The 19,536-nt window shown below is 41.6% G+C and overlaps 1 protein-coding gene across 4 annotated transcripts in view; it reads right to left on the reverse strand.

Moving 5' to 3' along the window:
• RASGEF1B (RasGEF domain family member 1B) overlaps window positions 1-19,536 on the reverse strand; it is a 336,760-nt gene that overhangs the window by 12,580 nt on the left and 304,644 nt on the right. For all 4 annotated transcript variants that reach the window (XM_073340489.1, XM_073340491.1, XM_073340490.1 and 1 more), the window contains 7 exons: window positions 12,736-12,918; window positions 11,887-12,009; window positions 10,650-10,787; window positions 3,021-3,233; window positions 2,810-2,884; window positions 1,423-1,518; window positions 863-965 (listed from right to left, as the gene is read on the reverse strand). In XM_073340489.1, the coding sequence (XP_073196590.1) occupies window positions 863-965; window positions 1,423-1,518; window positions 2,810-2,884; window positions 3,021-3,233; window positions 10,650-10,787; window positions 11,887-12,009; window positions 12,736-12,918 (931 nt within the window). The remainder of the gene's footprint in view (window positions 1-862; window positions 966-1,422; window positions 1,519-2,809; window positions 2,885-3,020; window positions 3,234-10,649; window positions 10,788-11,886; window positions 12,010-12,735; window positions 12,919-19,536) is intronic.

The raw sequence follows: 19,536 nt of genomic DNA on the forward strand, positions 1-19,536 counted from the left end.
TAATAAAAGGTAACCCATTATGATACGTTAGGATGAGAGTTAACAAAAAAAAGTGGGAGATGAGATCTGAAAAGTTACAGTGTAAAAATTGAGGGCAACCTCATTATTCTCCTTAAAATGTGGTCAGTAAATTTTCTGAATACAAGTCTATGGGCTTCTATTACATTCAATGCAGTCATCAAGCCAAGCAACATCAGCTACGGCATACAGAACAGATAGACCTCTCACTGGAAATCTAGAAATAGAGGCTGCCCCTGCTACATCTCACCTCCCCTATGCAGATGCAATGAGGCTAAGTGAAGGGTCACCTTTACATTCTTTCACTATACAGACAAACATGGCTGCTACTCTGAAACCTTTCAGTATACAGTGTCTTTGACTATTATATATAATGGTCAGTGGAGCCTGAGACGACACCAACTCCTCCTGAAGTCAACAAGATTTGAGTTACTTCAAATAGGAGTAGGTTCAACCCCAATACTCCAAACACTCAAGCATGAAAATAATTTTACCCCTATAAGTAATACCATTGATCAGGAGGATCAGGGCCATTGCTGAGAAGCCAGTGTGCTCCAAGGAATGGGGTTGGAGGGTACTGAGCTTTTTGAAGCATATATCATCAAACGAGTCTTTTAAGCACAAAGTCATTTCCCTCGTCCTCTCTTTTTAAACGGTATAATTGAAGGTAGCTTTTCCAATCTTTTATAAATGTATAATATTACAAAGATATTTATCTACTCTCCATCATTTCCTTCCCTTCCCACCCTACTGGGTACTGTAACTAGAGAATTGGCTCCCATATTTAAGCATCAAAATGACTATTTTTAAAACTCTCCCCTAAATCCCCACACCTTATACTCACAAATAATCGCCATTAAGGAGTTAAAGTTGCCAATGTTAAAACACTCCCTGGCCACGTCAATGAAATATTCTATCATTCTTGCTCTGTGCTTCTTCTTCACAGGCTGCGAGAGACAAATAATACAGTGTTATTCTTTAGCAGGAAAGGGAGACCTCCACTGGACTCCAAAAAGGGATGACATTATGGCTGAATGTCTCTTCTGTAGGTGCTGCAACTTCACAGTGTGTTCCACAAACAGAGCAAGCGGCATTCCTTCCTCCAAATCACTTATGAGAGGACAAAGACAAACCAAAGGAGTTAAGGAACTTCAGGACTGTGAGGGCCTAGGGAATTATTGGAGAGGGAACCTTACGAAAGATTTGTGGAAGGAGGTATCTGAACGAGAGAGAAGGTGGTTGATAAACAAGAAGGGACAGAGGCTCTAGGCATAAAGGAGAACATATGGTGGAGATGAGAGTGGGAAAAAGCCAAAGGGAGAGTAATGAAGCGAATGATGCTTCATAGTTTCAAAAACAGAAAACTGGAAAATTGTTGTGTGCCAAGGAAAAGGACATGCTCACCATGCAGATTTCTGTAGCAACTAAGTAGCTGAGTCTGTTAAACCATTCTACGTAGGCTTCCAGGTTACGGGTCTTCTTTCGATCAGCATAACAGCCCTGAAGAAAGAAAGGGAAAACACAACCTCCTTAACTTATTCTGCATTCTTCTCGGGGAGAGAGAGAGATTCCTAACCTGCAACCTGGCCACCTTAAGCTTTCACCCGGTCAGATATCATAACGTAAAAGTAGGGTCAATCGCCAAAGAAAACTCAAGGAGATGGTGTTGGTGATGCAGCAGGTGATATTTCTCTGAGGCCTTGATTCAGAAAAGCACATATGCAGGTGCTCAACATCAAGCACCTGCTTATGTCCCACTGAAGTGCTTTGCTGAATAATGACACTTAAGCATCTGCTTAAGCACTTTGCTGAATCAGGGCATGAATCAGTACTAAAGCGATGCTGAATCATAACGCAAGGGGACACTGTGGTGCTGGGTTTTGAATGAGATATAAAATTGAGTCCTGACCACCCATTTGGCATGGCAAGTCCAGTGTCTAGGCCCAACTGCCAGATCACATTCTGCCTTCTTAAAATTCTCCCAGTAATTTCAGCTGGAGTCTGATTCTTCCTTTCCTGTTCTGTGCTATTAGGTAGTGCACTGGAAAGTTCCCACAATTCATCCCAGGGGGTCTGAGTAGCAGCGAGTGGAGAGATTTTCCTTATCTATAGAAAAGCATTTCAGAATCCCAGCTGGATAAAAGCTATTATATTCGGTTTGCCACATTTGAGGAGAACAGGTAATTACAGTTCGAATTACATGGCGCAGTCAACATGCGGATCATAAGCATCTCCGGAACATGAGCGAAAGAGGTAATTGCTCCAGCACGGTTAGTTAAAAGCAGTTTGTCCTTGCCCTTCATTCTATAACTCAGAATTCTCTTCAATACATCCTGTTCTGTACCTGCAAAAAGGACTGCAATTTCACCGTCCTCGGTTTCTTTCAAATAGCTCAATTTCTTAAAAGGACAGGAGAGGAATAATGGATGGGGCAAGTGAGTGATGTCAAGGTTGAAATGCATCTCATCTTGGCTATAGACCACAGAACGGATGGTCAAGAGAAACTATTCCCATGGCTAGAGCCTCATCTGGTGTAAAAATCACTGAAATCAATTTAAGCGAATAGGAGTTTGTTTGCCAGAGCAAAGACAGAACATGAGCTTGATTTGCCCCCTAAATGGACAATGATTCACACAAAGTAAAATCAGAAAGGGGATATTTTTAAAAAATTCAGCTGTCAAGCATATTCATGCTGATATCTATCTAGAGTTAAGAGTATTCTAACTATCCTGTATCGTGCTTATAGGATACCATTCCAGTTCCACAACTGCTCTCGTTCCCCTCCATTCACCTTGTCATTGTCCAAAGGATCCTTTTGTACAAACGCCTGGACAAACTCTTCTGGTCCAATGTAATTGAGCCTCTCCTATATTTAAAAAAAAAAAAATTAAACCAAGCAATCATTTCCTTTGCTGATTTGTATTTCAAAACAGAAGCAAAAAGTAGGAAGCATAAAATTGTGGTTGGAAAATACATATATGAATGACCTGGCAACAACTTACCAGCTCTATGTGAGTCAGCTGCTGGGCTAACATGTAAGGGTCATTGCAGACAGTGATTATGTCCCTCTGTATGGACTGAGGTTTGGTCTTCAGGACTGTCAGTCGATCTGTGGACGTTGCATTGATTTTTGCAAGTACTTCTTCGTACTGGCTAAGAGAGGCAAGTTTTCGGATCAGGCTCTGGATGATTTGCTGTACGTTCTTCCGATACATCTACCATGACACAAGACAAGCAAAGGATATTCCAAGAATATGAAAGGCTACTAAATTCCTGATGGCACTAAGATAGCTTCATTCTGATGGATATGCATTATTAGAAACTTAGAAACTCAAAGAACCAAATGTATTCTTAAAGCAACCATTGCTAAACCAGTACATTAAAGAGCATGCATTTAACATGTAGTCTTTGGGAACATTTAATTTAAGGTTTGATTGCTTTAGGGATTCAGTGGTGTCCTCACCAGTCCAAGCCACAACTGAGAAGTAAAAGCACCTTTCACCTATAGTGTAAAATGAAGCATTGTCCACCTGGGTAAAATACCAATCTCCCACTATTCAAGGCTGTAAGGAAAAAACCTAATCCATGAGTTTATAGTGTAGTCATTCTATGATGCTACGGGGGCCTAATTCTATTTTCACTGGTGTAAATCAAGACTAATCCCATGAAGTCTAGGTCTGCTCCTATTAATGTCAAGAGGAGTTTTGCCATTTACCTCAGTGGAAGCAGGGCCTTCAGCCTGTAGGTCTGCTCTAACAGAACCATTAGGTGGTTACTTTTCTATATTCAAGACACAATTGTAAAACGATTAATGAAATGCTTAAGTGCTTGAAAATTTGAAGTGCCCAACATCTATCAAAGGCACAGTATAAGGTTATTGGTCTAAGAATGGATGAATGCTACCTGTTCCCTAATGTACTTGTCACTCACTCCAAAGATGTCACTTTTAAGGATTTCTGAGTTTGCCAGATCACAATCATGCTTTTTGTGGTTTTCAATATTAATTTTAAAGAACAGACCTTTTCCATACTAGAGTCAAACACTAGACATATTTGGGTCAAACTCAGTCTGGAAGTCAGTGGAATTAAACCAGGGATGAATTTGGCCCATCGTTAATAAGTAAGAATCATGCACATAGTGCCTAGATAAAATGTACTGTTTCTGTAAATGAAATCTTTTAAAGACAAAAAAAAAAAAAAGCTGCACTTTCCACTATGAGCCACAAAAAACATTAATAAAAATCTTCATTATCTTTATAATAGGGTGTATGGGGAGGTGCACATATACCTCCCATCTAAAAATAATGTGTGTGTGTATATATAACAGAGCTTTGTGAAAGATTTTGTGGCACACGATGCATACACACTGAAAGTCTGACAAAGCTTCTGACACACGCAGGCTGAGATCTGGGACAGAGTGGAAGCCATGTAATAGTCAGTGTCTTAACCCTCAAACTAGGTAAATGGTGGCTGAGTTTCTGGTTTGTACGAACCCAGATTTCACAGCTAAATTGGAAGGGGTGGGGAAGAAAGAGAAAAAAAACTAAATTACACCAATGTAAACCCAGAAGATTCTCTTTCAGTGAGACCTTACAAAACCAAATTTAAAATCTATCTACATACAGAGCTTTGCACAGCTCTCTAACATCAGTCAGGGAAATTAATCCACAGTTGAGTTAACAATAATTACAAAATGACAGTCATATCTTCATTCACAGCTTAGGGAACATCTCTCCGCTAAAAGGCAGGCGGTGACACACCTGCTACATTACTCAGATATATGCAACAGTCTACAAAACACTGCCATGTCTGCAGCTTTCTTTTGGGACCTCTTCAGGAGCATGAACATGACAAAGGCAGGTTTGGCATGGGAGTGGCATGACTTTTGACCTGGGTGTGCATGACAATCATTTGGGGCAGGGCTGGGGTGGCGAAAAACACACGACAATGGGTCTAATCCATTATGAAAGAATCTTATGATCCTATTTTCCAGCACAAACATACATGCTCCTAAGATAAATATAGTCAGTTAGGATGATAGGCTATGCAAATTAAAGAGTAAAAATATTTGAAGAGCCCAGGCTGTGTTTGGCAAATAGAACAAGGCATCATTAACCAACACAACTGTGACACTGATTGAACATTGACTGTGTGTACCTGAAAACCCTTCTCACAGCCAAATCTGTGTCACAAATAGAAAGATTTGGGAGCAATTTTCACTGCCATACCCACCTCCTTACACCCAAATTCAGGAACAGATAAAAATATTGTTTGAAACTTGTTTTCAATCTGCATTATTGTTGCAGCAATCAAAGCAGAACATAAATGAGGAGTATTCAAAGAAACATAGTCAGAGGTTCAGTGTACGAACTGGCACCATTCTGGTTAAAATGGCACAGAAGGAGTCTGTGGTTTTACCTCTCCCTCCGCTCTGGGGGTCATTCCCCCCAGTCAGTCAGGCCAGTTTGTTGCGGATGCTTGCAGTTTCAGCATCTTTTTAGATGCTTATGATGTACAGGGGACATTTTTATAAAAGACAGCCCTGAAAAATCCCTCAGCTGAGAGCAACTATCACAGAAACAGGCAGATAATGGGTTTCTATTTTAGAATTCAAGCTGCGGGACCTGATGGCACAACACACTTTTATATATGGCTGGTACAGCATCATTGCTTGCGACCTGAGATGAAACATATGGTGAACACATTACTATAGATGGATCTTCTGTCCCTAAGTAGTTTATCCCGCTGATTTTGATCACCCTAATCCTAAATGTCTTTAAAACAATAACATTCATAGGAATTATGCAACTGTATACTTGTCTCCCTCCCCTACCGGGCCATAGTTCAGCAAGGCACTCAGGGAGTTGCCTTGTTTTTTGTGCAAGAGCAATCCCATTGACCTCAGTGAGACTTTTGCACATGCTTAAGTACTTTGCTGAATTAGGACCACTATTTAGCATGTGAGATCTGTTGCTCAGTCTCTCACAGCTGCATGATACTTTATAGATTTACCCTAAACCACGGAATATACATGATTTAACTAGAAACCTAACTTTAAAAAAACAAAACAAAAACAAAACACAGTCCATTTGTCAGTCTAAACACAGCTCAGTTTCCTCTCACCTAGTTGTGTGTAAGACAATTGATGAGTTTTTGTAGCATTATTTCAATTCATCAACCACATTGCTGACTTGTCTCTCCACTCATAAGTTATGCAGCAACCCAAGTTGTGAAAAATAAGATCACTCCTATAACTCAAGTTGTTCTGTGTCTCAGTTTTTCTGAAGGGCCCTTTTAAATATAATGGCACCATCACATTTTGGACCACTACTATTGAGTCTGTTATGGAACAATGAAGCCTAGAAATAAAGGGATAATGCTGATATTGATTTATTGATTTTTAGAAAGTTTTGAGGGTTTGGGATTGTAATGGATATGGAGCCTTCCACCTTTAGGTCACCAGCTTATAGCTGGTTTACACTGATAGTGACTGAAAGTCATTACTATCTGACGGATGTTTGATGGTGTATGTAAAGTGAGTTTGTGTTGTCAATCTAGATAGGAGATATGGTAGAAAAAAAGGTCAATGCAACTCAGGGCTGCAAATGTAGAGGCATCACATCATGACGCAGGGAGGTAACAGTCCCCTTGGCACGTGGCTCTCATGTGACTGCACATGTTCATGAAGTATTTTACCATAAAGAGACTGCAAACTGGACACAGACTAGGAAGAAATCTATTAGAAACTGGAGGAAATGACCTGTGAGAAGAGATTAAAAGAGCTAAAGGACACAGTTTTTCAAATGATGATGGGAGCATAACAGTCTAGAAATACTTGATGAGTGTATAATCTAAGGAAGGAGAGGGGTAGATGTAGGAACAATAGAATTAAATTATGGAAGACTAAATTGAGGCTCACTAGCATGACAAACCTAATGATAGGGAGCTCTAGTGGTCTGATGAATAATCTTGCAAAGGAAATGGAACAAACCTTACTCATTTGCACATTTGAAATGAGACTGGATGAAAACCAGTAGTAAATGAAGAACAGGGAACGATCCTATACCAGCAGGGATATGGCCCAAGCCGATTAAGTCCTGTTCATCTCTAGATGCTATAGTTCAGTCCCTACTTGATAAAAAACCACATGCCAAGGTCCACCGCTGCAATCAGCATTCATTAGTATCTTCATCCATTGCCTCAGCAGGGAGGTCAAGCACTGAATGAGCCATGGAGTATGAACTCCTCTCTTGCTCACACGGGTGGTTCCTTCTAGAAAAGTTTGGGGTATTGTGGGAAGCTTGCATGATTGCCTTCTGTGTGGGGAAGTTCTACAAAGAAGAAACTCTGAGAGAGGCCTTCAGTCTCCATTACTATTAAATCACCACATTTCAGGAGCACTAAAATTCATCTGTTTCAAAACAAGTCCATAGCTGTATTTACTAGCTTGCTCTAGCCTGCACTAGCCTGCACTAGGCTCTTGATGGTAGGTTTTAATAGCAATGACACATGGGACTTTGAAAGAAAGCTAAATTGAGTGAGAACAGGAAACTTATTATTTCCCATCATTCAAGGCCCTGGCTTGCACACACAATCCGTGTGATACTGAACTAATCCGCGGTGCAGTTAGATAGAAGCAAGGTCAGAGTAAGCCTGCATTCATCCTTCCAAGCAATCCACTAGCCAATTTCGCTAATAATTTACTGCATGCAAAACTCCACTGTGACACTTGCTTTCCCCATCTTTTTAAGTTATTCTGAGAGGCAGAGATGGAAGAGACCTATTAGATCATCCAGTCCATCTCCCAGCCAGGACAGGATTGCTCCCTACAGCACATTTTGTAGCATTGTGTCCAGTCTAGTTGTAAATGTATTAAGTGATGGAGCTATTATCACTTCCTTGGAGAGATTATTCCACAGACTAACACATCTCACTGCCTGAAACCGTCTCTAATATTCCACCTTTCCCAGTCTTAATTTCACTCATCTTCAACTGGCACCAACCCCTTACATCACCCAAAATAATTCCTCTCCCTCCTTTTATTTTATGTGCTCCAAATGCTAACCAAAATTACACATATTTTGTTATTTATCAGTCTTTCACAAACCAATTCCTCTAGGCCCCAAATCTTTCTATTGCTCTTCTTTGGGCTACCTCCAATTTGCCAGTATCTTTCTAGTAACATGGTACCCAGAACCAAAAGTAACATTCAGGGTGTAATTGCAACAGAGCAGTAGGCAAAAAAGTTTACTTTCTGCTCTATGACACGATGCCTTGTGAATGCAACCGATTTTGCAGACGCATCCCATTGCAAATGAGTGTCTGATTTGCAATCCACAATCACCCCTGGATCTTCTTCAGCATTGCTACTTTCCACGTTTCTACTACACATTAAATATCTGGGCTTTGAATTAGTTTCCTCTGGATATAGATACTTTTTCTTCCAGTTCCAAGTTAAGCCTAATTTTGTTCTCTTCTGCCCTTATTTCCAATCTCTCAAGGTCTTTTTGTGTCGTTAGCATCATTTACAATTCCTTCCAAGTTATTATAATCAGCAAAATTAATTAATTATGTAGAAGAGGGAGTAAACAGTTTGTTACGCAAGAGGTTACAAAAGACTGGAATGAACACCAGTCACTGGGAATGCCAATAAACATGCTGCCGTTTAGTCAGTACTTTCTGTTTACTGTTCTTCCAAATGCCACACTGGTGCATGTTATACTCTTTCCTGGGCAACCCTGTTGTGAGTTATGTTCTCTGATAACACCTGCTGTACATCATACACCCAAAAGCATGCATCATCCCTAAAGGGACAACATTAACGAAACCACCAATACCTTTCAGGTGTTACAACCATCACCACAGATTATTAAAATCTAATGTAGATTTTTAAAAAAAGACACTCTCTTCACTTTTCATACTGATTTTATTGTGTGTGTGTGTGTCTCACTTCTTTTAGATTTATCAGCTTTACAGGTATTTCTAGGTAGCCCTGTGAGATACAGAAAGTCAGAGCAGTCCCTCCTTTCTGGCCTTGGCATCTAGGAATTTATGAAAGGTTTTTGTTTGTTTTTTTTAAGACTCTTCTTTTCATTCAACTTTTTAGAGTTCACAGAAACACTGTTGTTCATAATTAAGGCTGCGAGTCTGTCACGGAGGTCACGGATTCCGTGATTTTCCGTGACCTCTGCAGCAGCTGGTGCTGGCCCAGGGGCCGCCCGAGCCAGGCAGCCCCTGGGCCAGCAGCAGCAGTTTGGGTGTGTGGGAGGGGGCTCAGGGCTAGGACAGGGGTTGGGTGCTTACCTGGGGTAGGGAGCCCCCCTGCAGCTCCCAGGCGGCAGAGGGGCGAGGTCTCCATACCATGTGCTGCCAGTGCTCACAGGCCCCCACAACTCCTATTGGCTGCAGTTCCCGGCCAAATGGGACCTGCAGCAGCCAGTGCTTAGGGAGGGAGCAGCGGAGGAGCTCCTGCCTTGGCCCCTGCCTCCACCGCCTAGGAGCTGCAGGGATGCGAAGTCGGGTAGGGAGCCCCGCCAACCCTCCCTTCACCAGCAGGAGTCCTGGCCATCATTGCGGCCCGGCCCCTCCCACAGCAGGGGTCTGTGCTGCAGCCCCGCCAACCCCACCTTCCCCAGCACTAGAGGGGGTCCCGGGTCACCACAATCCCCTCCCCCAGCACCCGCGGCGCCCTGGACCACCTCCCACAGCGCACACACCCCGCCGCTCCCAAGATTTAGTCATGGTAGGTATTTTTAGGAAAAGTCACGGACAGGTCACGGGCTGTGAATATTTGTTTACGGCCAGTTACCTGTCCATGACTTACTAAAAATACCCGTGACTAAAACGTAGCCTTATTCATAATGGATTTTTTTAAACTGGTTTATAATACCTAAACTTTTGGGCCTCTTTCTATCTGGGTACTTATATGGGCTTCCTCAGTTTAGCATCTCAACACCTCACAAGAATTATTGCCAGCTGCGAACCAGCACACAGAATGATTAAGTAACTTGCCCAAGGCCACAAAGGAAGTCTGTCAGAGCCAGGAATGCAGCTCAGAACTTGAGTCCAAGGCCAATGCCTTAAGCCAAAGCCAATTTTTCCCATACTAGTTAATACTGTCCCTTTAGAAATGTTCCTCCTTGACGTTGCTATGCCTCTCCTGTGGGTTTTAAAGATCAAAGACCTGATCCCAGAAAGCCTCCTCACATGAATTCAATGTAATGATTCACATCAGGAAGGATTTCCAGGGTCACACCCAACTTCCTCCTAGACAAACCATTAAAATAAAATATGGAAGTAAAACGTACAAGCAGCGTCTGCTCACACAGACAATTATTCCATTTTGTAGCCAAAAATAAATATTTTCTCAAGAACTCAATATGGATACTGGAACTCAGCAAGGAGTTCTCAGCACAAAGGGCTGGTTAGGACTTATTTTTTTTAAGGGTTCATCTGCACCTTAGGCACTGGACAAAACATTACATTCACATTCGTAGAATTAGCTCCATAAACAACAATGCTAGCTACCCAGATCTGCTACATACTGTTAATAAATAACCACCAGTATTTTACTCTAGCCAAGATATTAAACTAATGCCTCCTTTCCAATGCTCTTGCGCTCAAGGTAACTACCTCATCACCACTGGCTATTCGTTGTGCCAACTCCTTTAAGTTCCTCATCATTCTTTCATCTCGAAAATCATATGGAAACGTCTCTGTCCACTCAGTCAACAGCTGCAGGATTTTGGGTGCAATTTTTCGTATCCGGCTCTAGTTTTTTTTAAAAAAAAAAAAGAAGTTACTTTATGGAACATCAATAAAACAAGTTTTGAAACCAATTGAATTACAATCTACTCATGTATGGATTACTACAACTGTGGACTATAAGGACATGGAAGTCAGTTAAAACTTTAAATGTAATTGAACTTGGCATTGGATTAAGTATGCCAAAGCACATTGACTTCATTGATTTTGGACCAGTCCATCAGTGAACTGGCCAATTTAAAAAGAGTAAAGTCTATCAGTATAAGAAATATCCTAGATGCTAGATATGGTAGTGTCTCCAAAAATATATAGCTATTATAAACGTTATCTAACAATTAGTTATAACATCTGCAGAAATGCCTAAGCCCTCAATTCTGCAAAGACTTATGCACATGCTTAATTAAGCACCAGTATGAACTCAGTGGGACTACTTACATATATTTAATGACTTAATTATTTACACTGTGGTAGCCTAAGAGCCTCGTTATGGATCAAGACCTCATTGTGCTAGTTGTTGTTCAGACCAAAAAGACAGTCCCTGTCCCAAAGAGCTTTACTATCTAAGTAATCCTGCAGAAACTCAGGCATGTGCTTAACTTTTAAGCAGGCGAGTAGTCCCACTGAGTTCACACTCATGTGCTTAAAGTTAAACATGTGCTTAAGTCTTTGCAAGATTGCAGTCTAGTATGTCAAGATGTATATAGCACATCTTTAGTACCATATGCATTTTAAGGTATGGTATCATATATATTTTTAAATATATGCATTTCTTTTTCCTACTCTTTCTTTTATTAAAACATGTTAAAACTAAAAAAGTTACTTATAGTGCACTGGGATTTTGGAAATGAAACAAATGTCTCAGCAGAGACTGTTTTCATTTGATAGGGTTCTGATCTTGCACTGTTGAATTCAGTGGCAAAATCTCCCCTTGACTTCAGCGTGCGCAGGATCAAGCCGCAAATCACAGTTGGTAATGACTGGTTTTCAGTATATCCAATCCTGTAGCAAACCCACTGATCAGAAGTGTTCTACTTTGGCATAGGGAAAAAGAGTTTTGAGTCAGGTTTACAAAATGAGACCTAACAGGTTTAGCAAGAGACCTAACCTTGTCAGTCCCAGGCTCGCTTAGTCTCTGGTGCTCCATGCACAAATGGCAAACCTTGGCCATTAGCTCATATGGGTGCATGAACAGCCGCGAACTGAGCAGGAAGGTGAATATGTATGTTCTCTGTAGGAAAGAGAGACAGAAAGAGGCAAAATCATCATGCATTTCATACTCCCCACTACGACATTACTTTCAACTCAATTTTTCATGATTTATCATTCAGAGCACAACTTTGTGTATGGCTGGTGGTGAGAATGCCTGATACTACTGCAGAGTTGAGCACTTAATTGTAACGAATGTCAGCTCTCCAGAGCCACTACAGTATTATATAGCAATTACTTGAGCCTAGTTATGCAAGAGTAGACAAAAACAAGGCTGGCCCATGGCAGGGCAGGGCTTGCTTGATTATCCCTTTGTGATAACAGTATATAGAAGTCCAGCACCTGAAATTACTCAGAGCACAATTTCAGCTCTTCTTCCCTTGCTCTGCAGTAAACCTTTGTGACCTAAACTAACAGGTCACATAACTCATTCTAGCAGAGTGATGGAGTATAGCTCAAGAAACAAAATCCGAGCTAGATGCAATGCCACTGTTGGGCATAGCAATCAGTAAACAGGGATGCACAGCAAAAAATAAAATACATTTTGAAGACCAACTTTGTTACTATGGGCTCAATTGAGACTCGCAAAAGCAGAGCCATTTAGATAGTGGTTGGCATCATTCACCCCACCCCCATTACAGGGCCATTCCCAGTAACAAAAATTACATTTTGCTTTTCCCTCCAGATTCCACCCATTCAAAGGTGTGTCAAACACAGCTGATTTAATTTGCAGGGTGTATAGACTTACATCAGGATAGTAATCTACATTGGGTACTAAGTGCTGGATGAGGGCTTCCAGAGACCCTGATAGGAGATTGTTGTCATGGTAATAGAGTCCTCCACAGTTGTCCTCTTTTGACTGATACAGGTTTCTGTTGTAACCACTGCTGTCAAACATAGCTGCAAAGGGAGGCGTTTGTGGCATACTTTCCTGAAGGAAGGCACAAAAAAAGACACATGCAATAGAGTCAGAACAGGCCTTTGACACCCATTTCAAAAGACCGTAGCACAACAGCACGCTAAGGAAATAAAACCCTGACACAAAGTGATAAAAGCTAGATCTTCTCTCTCACACAAATCCTACTACACCTGCCCTGCTTCCAAGGTAAAACCAATTGCGAGTGGTGCCCTTGCTTTATCAGTTACGATTATGAGGTAATTTTGCCATTTTTTTTTCTCATCTTACAGGGAGAAGGCAGATGTTAGAAATGGGATCGAGTGGGCAGTGGGTAGTTAGCAGCGGGGGCGGGAGGGGAAAGAGCTGTTGTTGAATGTTTTATGAATTAGCTCTTTCTATAAAACCTATTTGCTATATAGTGGCAAAAATCCATGAGGGGCCAAATTCTGCCTGCAGCATACTTGGATGAGTATTCATTCACTTTGCCCAATAAGACCCCTGCATATGTGGCCAAGGAGAAAATTTTGGACCATCAACATTTAGGGGAAAATTCCACTACAGTACTTTCATTCTTGTTCACTAGTAAGTTACTACACCAGTAATCCCAGTGAAGCCAGTGGAGCTACCTGTGGAATAGGGGTTCATCAACAAAAATAAGGGGTGCAAAAACTAGCCCCTGAACAGCGAAGGAACTGTATTGAACATTTTAAAATTTTTGGGTGTCCAATGTCCAGATTTGAATTTGACAACTTGACCTTCTTTCTATAAGGTAGAATCTCAGCAACTGGAAAACCAAAGCCTCTTACCTAACAAAAGACAAAGATCCTCCCTACACCCTACCTTAATCAATCAGCACTATGACATCAAAGTTGACCAGGGAGGGCGGAGTGTATTGACCACCCAAAGCCTTCTCAGTTACACTGTATGTCGGAAAGCAGAAGATAAAGCTGATTATTTTAAATCTGAATTTCCTACCTCCTCCACACAATCATTCTTGGAATAGCTGCTCTCTGGCAGTTAGTGGAAATGTCTGGTTTTCATCCTTGATTGCAAGTTACCGACATACCCAAGTTTAACTATAATAATGTGCTTCTATTTACCTGGATAGTAGTTAACACGCAATAAGATCTAGCAAGCACGTCACATTCTGAGATCAAACAAACAGAGCTGCAATGCAGTAAGGTATCACACAGCTTCCACTCCTCTCAGCAATTACAAGGTAGGGAGACCAAGTGGTATAGCTAATTTGCACCGGCTGCTGTGCATGTGGGTTGGCAGAACACGTGTGCGTGAGTCTATGAAAAGCTTTCATGCCCCTGAACCGTCATTGTAAGTGCAGATGCTGTTGCTTTTCTCTCCATTGTGTCAAATCCTATATGGAAAGAAACTCTCTTTCAAGCCGCACTCTTCAGTCTGTGAAGGCACCTGATTTCGAGAACAAGTAGTAATGTGACAGCCTGGAGATAAGTAGCTTCTCTCCATCTGTGTGCTCTGCAACTCATAACAAAGCACTTTTCAGAGTGAGCTCAGTAGAGACTAGAAGCTATTAAGTTATTAGCTAGATTCCTGGGGACATAATGCACTGCACACAGAGCCAAAGACACTCTGCTTCTGGCAGCATGTCCAGACAATGGAGGCATTCAAAGCAACAGAAGACTAAGAGATTCAGCAAGTAAACAATAAGAGAAAGCCAAACTCCGTTGCTTAGCAGAGAGGGACAGTGAACGGAGGCTCCTGGCCTACATGACCTGTACTAATCCCGCTTTTTCGAAATGCCAAAAGATATTAGCATCAAAACGGGCTGGGGGAGGAGGCTCCGGGTCTGAAAAGTCACTTTAGCTACTCCATGCAGCTGTTCAACCAGTGATCAGATTCTTTCCAGCACAGTGAATTGGGAGGAAAGAGGAAAACAAATAAAATAATGCACGTGCCACAGCAGAAGGTGGCAAGGTGCAGAACTCTTGCAAAACAAGATGCCTTTATTATGGATGCCCAGCAGGCGATATGCAGGCTGTCTCACAGCAGCCTTTGGAAGGATAAAGCATTCTGAAAGACTGTCTCTGAACCTGTCTGCCAGGCTAGCGTGGTCCCAGGAATAAGAGAAGTTTATGAGAGGAACTGGATGAAATGTGGCCATTTGAAGTGCAGATACTATGTAAAGATATTCTGTGTTTTCACTTTTGTGTACACTCCGACCCAAAGTTTTATTCTGATTTTATTTACTTTACATCCAACAATCGTTTAGTTATATATTATAGACTTATAGAAAGAGACCTTCTAAAAACGTTAAAATGTACTACTGGCCCACGAAACCTTAAATTAGAATGAATAAATGAAGACTCGGCCCACCACTTCTGAAAGGTTGCCGACACCTGCCCTAGTTCTTAGCACGAGTGCCACCAGCATTGTTCAGGTCAGTTTGTTTCTAATGGGATCTAAATTTAAGACCTAGAAAAATTAATACAGTGACTATATGAAGAGGAAAAACCCCTTCAAATCATAATAGCTGATTATTAACAATGTTATAAACCACTAGGTCAAAGGTGTATATGTGGGTGGAAAGGAATGTGATGTCATGTGTACTGACTGTCTCTAAACTACTTAGAGAAGTTTCCTGCCCCAGACAGCTCAGTTCTGTCTCAATAAAATGTCAAGCTGTACTGAGTACAAGATGCACTGTATACAGCATATCCAGACAGACAAGGATTTCGGTGTAAGTGAACGTGACACAGAACACATTGTCCATGTGACAAAATGGAGGATATCAAAGCGTGATTGTGATAAATATGGTCTATCCAAGAGGATGACTCACATAACATATGCACTTTTCCAGCATGGTTTATTAACCTTGATCTGGTCTTTGCTGTATTTAGCGAGGAGGTACAGATAAAAGGCATTCTACTTTGTTCCAAGTTCCCCTGGATCTGTATAACTGGGACCAAATTCTGCCTACAGAATGACTTCAGCGGAGATTAATAGAAGTAAGAGAGCAGAGTTTGGTCCATGAAGTCTAGAAACAAGTAGGATGGGTGTCTTAGTATCTACAAATATTGGTCCACTCTAGCAAGTAGAATGGGATTTTAAAAGAAGAAGAAAGTATTAGAGCTGGGATTGAAGAAGTCATGCAGCCGAAAAAAATTCACCCAAATTAAAACTGAACATTTTTACTAAAATTTGGAAAAGTTTGGTTAACTTTAAAAAACACTTCTTGTTGTTAGGATGAAGGACCGTCTTGTGAATAAGGCCCTGGACTGAGATATGGGTTCTTTTCTTGGCTTGGCAACACAGACCTCCTCTGTGACCTTGGGCCAGTCACTGAACCTCTATAACTTGGTTCATCACCTGTAAAAGGAGAATAATACTTCTTTTCTTCTACCTTTTGTCTCATCTGTTTAGATTTGCAAACTCTTCCAGGAAGAGACTTGCTCTTGCTATGTGTCTGTAGAACATATAGCATAATGGGATCTCAAGCTTGATAAATAATAGGAACAGCTTTCATGTGAGTGTAATGTCAGAAGCAGGAAAAGACATGAGCAAAACTAGCAATTCCTGCAGTACCCCAGCTCTAATTTGGCAAACCCAAAAGATTCAGATAAAGCGTCCACATTGTTGCCTAGGGCTGGCCAGAAAACAAGAATTCCATTTTGTAGGGGGAAAAAAATTGAAGTTTTCAAAGTTTGGTTTTGTTCTACCCTGGACCTGAAAGAAACCTCTGAAAATTTTTCACACAAAACGTGGGAAAGAGACATACCCATACAGTACCATCCCCACCCCTCCCTCCCCAAAATAGGCAACAACCCACTAGTTAGGGAGCTCACCTAGGATATGGGAGACCCACATTCAAGTCCTTATTCCAAATCAGGTAGAGCCGGGATCTGAAACTGGGTCTCCCACATCCCAAGTGCCCGAACTACTAAGGTGCTAGCTAATTAGCTGTGGGGTATCAGACTCTCTCTCTCAATTCAATCCTGAAAAACTTTCCTGATGAAAGTTTAATCAAAACAGATGTTTCCTTGAAAAGTTTCAGTTTCAATGAATCAGCATTTCCTGACAAAAAAATTGTTTTGTCAAAAAATTCCCAGCCAGCTCTAATACTGAGTGAATCTGATCCAACCCTCAACCACTGAAGAGAATTAGCTTTTCACTGGCAACCACAGTGGACAGGATCTGTTTTCTTTGCTCTTTAAGAGGCCAGTTTGCACATCATATCTACAAAATAAAGTCAGCCTGTGTCTGTGTAGAGGGAGTCACTTCAGAATTTAGTACTAACCTAATTACAGATGGAAGGCACACCACAGTACTAACACACTTTTGATTTTTACTCACATTGCACTACGTCAGCCAGAAGACAGTAAGACTGAACATAAGGAAGATCACAGAATCTTTACCTTCCTATACAGGAAGCAGATCTGCAATCATCCCTCCCTAAAACTACTTCAGGACTCAGGCCACAATCTCCTTTCAGCGCTTCGCTACCCAACATGCTGTAAAAATAGGCTTTCGGTAAGGGATAAAGGCTGCAATAAACTTTGGGGCTGGTAAAAGCAAAGGAGTACGAGGGCTGTATTAAAGAACATTAACATTATCTTTTCCAGCTGGGGAATGGTGTGGACAAGTTAAAATGAGCTTTAACTGTGACAGGAAGGAAGGATCAGAGATTTGACCGCAAAGTCTGCCCTTATCTTACTTCTTTGGTCCGTATTTGTGACAAGTGCAAACATTTCATACACGGTTGTAGTGCCACCAAAAATGATAGTTTACCAGCCAGAGAGAGCAACTTTTGAAAATTCGAGATGAAAGACTACCTGGCCAAGCTTGAAATCCAATAGGTCATGCTACTTTCAGAGGAGACTTAAACGATCATAGAACCACAGAACTGGAAGGGGCCTAAGGAGAGGTCATCTAGTCCAGTCCCCTGCACTCAAGGCAGGACTAAGTATCATCTAGACCAATGTTTCCCAAACTTGGGACACGGCTTGTGCAGCGAAAGCCCCTGGCGGGCCGAGCCGGTTTGTTTACCTGCCACGTCCACAGGTTCGGCCGATCGCGGCTCCCACGGGCCGCGGTTCGCTGTGCCCGGCCCATGGGGGCTGCGGGAAGTGGCGCGCAGGCCAAGGGCTTGGGGAAGCAGCACTTACTGATTCTAGCTAGGAGTGCTGTCAGACACACAAACTAAGCACACTGCAAGAAGGAGCGACCTCCGTCTCTGAAAGCTTAAAGTGACAGCCATCATAGGAATGAATGATAACAAGAATGGGTACTAAATTCTCAGCCAGAAACGTGACTTGATGGATGCAAAATGACTTTAAAGAGACACCAAGAGATATCCAAGGTTTCTTCTTCTGTATTACGCTACTGAGATATATTTAATATTATTCCTTAGAAAAGGGCACCAAATTGTAAATGGTGGCATTTCGCATTCATAATGAGAGATCACAATGCAATCACTGCTGAAGCCAGAAGGGGGATCAGAGGTGAGAATTCCCTTGTCTGTACTAAAAGATTAGCACAATAAAACTGTCTGTAACCTGGAAACACTCACATCGCGTGGCAGTATTAGGGCTTGAACTCTCTGTAGGCAGTAGCTGCGGGACATAATCATGCACACACACGCCTAAGTATTCCATCCAACAGAGGGCACAGGTTTTCATAACTTTTGTCCTGCCACAATATTAACAAACATGTTGTAAAACTTAGTAACTGAGCCACTTGTTGATTTAAATAAAATTTGTAGAGGACTTCAGAATTGTATGTGATTCTGTACAACTTATATGTACAATTCATGACAGATTACTTGCAGAAGATAATAGGCTGAAAGGGGGAAAGAATTTCTTAGGTTAGCGTTGAACAGATAAAGACTTCTATTTTGATATAAAGCCATTTTTCCTCGAGCATAGGAGAGGACTCTTTCTTCATTCTTGGCGTAAACATGGAATGATTTAAAATCTAAAGGGGTTAGAGGTACAGTCACCTCTAGCCATCAGAACTGAGATACGGTAATAAAGTAGGCTCCTTGATTAGTCCGGGCATCTTTTTTAAACAGGGTCATTGGAATGTCTTCCATTTCTTTTAGAAAAGTCCATACATTGCTACGTTGTGTGTAAATATGTCTGTCAGAGCAAACAAGTGACCTAATTTTCTCAGGTTTCAGAGTAGCAGCCGTGTTAGTCTGTATCCGCAAAAAGAACAGGAGTACTTGTGGCACCTTAGAGACTAACAAATTTATTTGAGCGTAAGCTTTCGTGAGCTACAGTTCCGATGAAGTGAGCTGTAGCTCTCGAAAGCTTATGCTCAAATAAATTTGTTAGTCTCTAAGGTGCCACAAGTCCTCTTGTTCTTTTTGCTAATTTTCTCAAGAGTCTGCCAGCCGAAGAGGAGAAAAGGAACAAAAAAAGGTTCCTGTCCTGTCAATACTGAAATGCTGCAACTACACGTAACAGACCCACGCTCCAAAAAAAAAAAAAATACAAGCGATAATACTTTTTCTGCTCCATCCCACTTCCATATACCACTCCCCCCCCCGCAAAAGCAGCTGACAAGGAGACAGAGAGAACAGTTTCCTGAATGTCAAAGAGAAGCACTGTTTTGAAGAAGCACAGTAGCACTGTACAAGCACTTGTGGGCAGGCCACACAAAGGTGTTGGGCTGGAA

This window comes from Lepidochelys kempii, chromosome 4 (genome assembly GCF_965140265.1).
Source record: "Lepidochelys kempii isolate rLepKem1 chromosome 4, rLepKem1.hap2, whole genome shotgun sequence".
Lineage (NCBI taxonomy): Eukaryota > Metazoa > Chordata > Testudines > Cheloniidae > Lepidochelys > Lepidochelys kempii.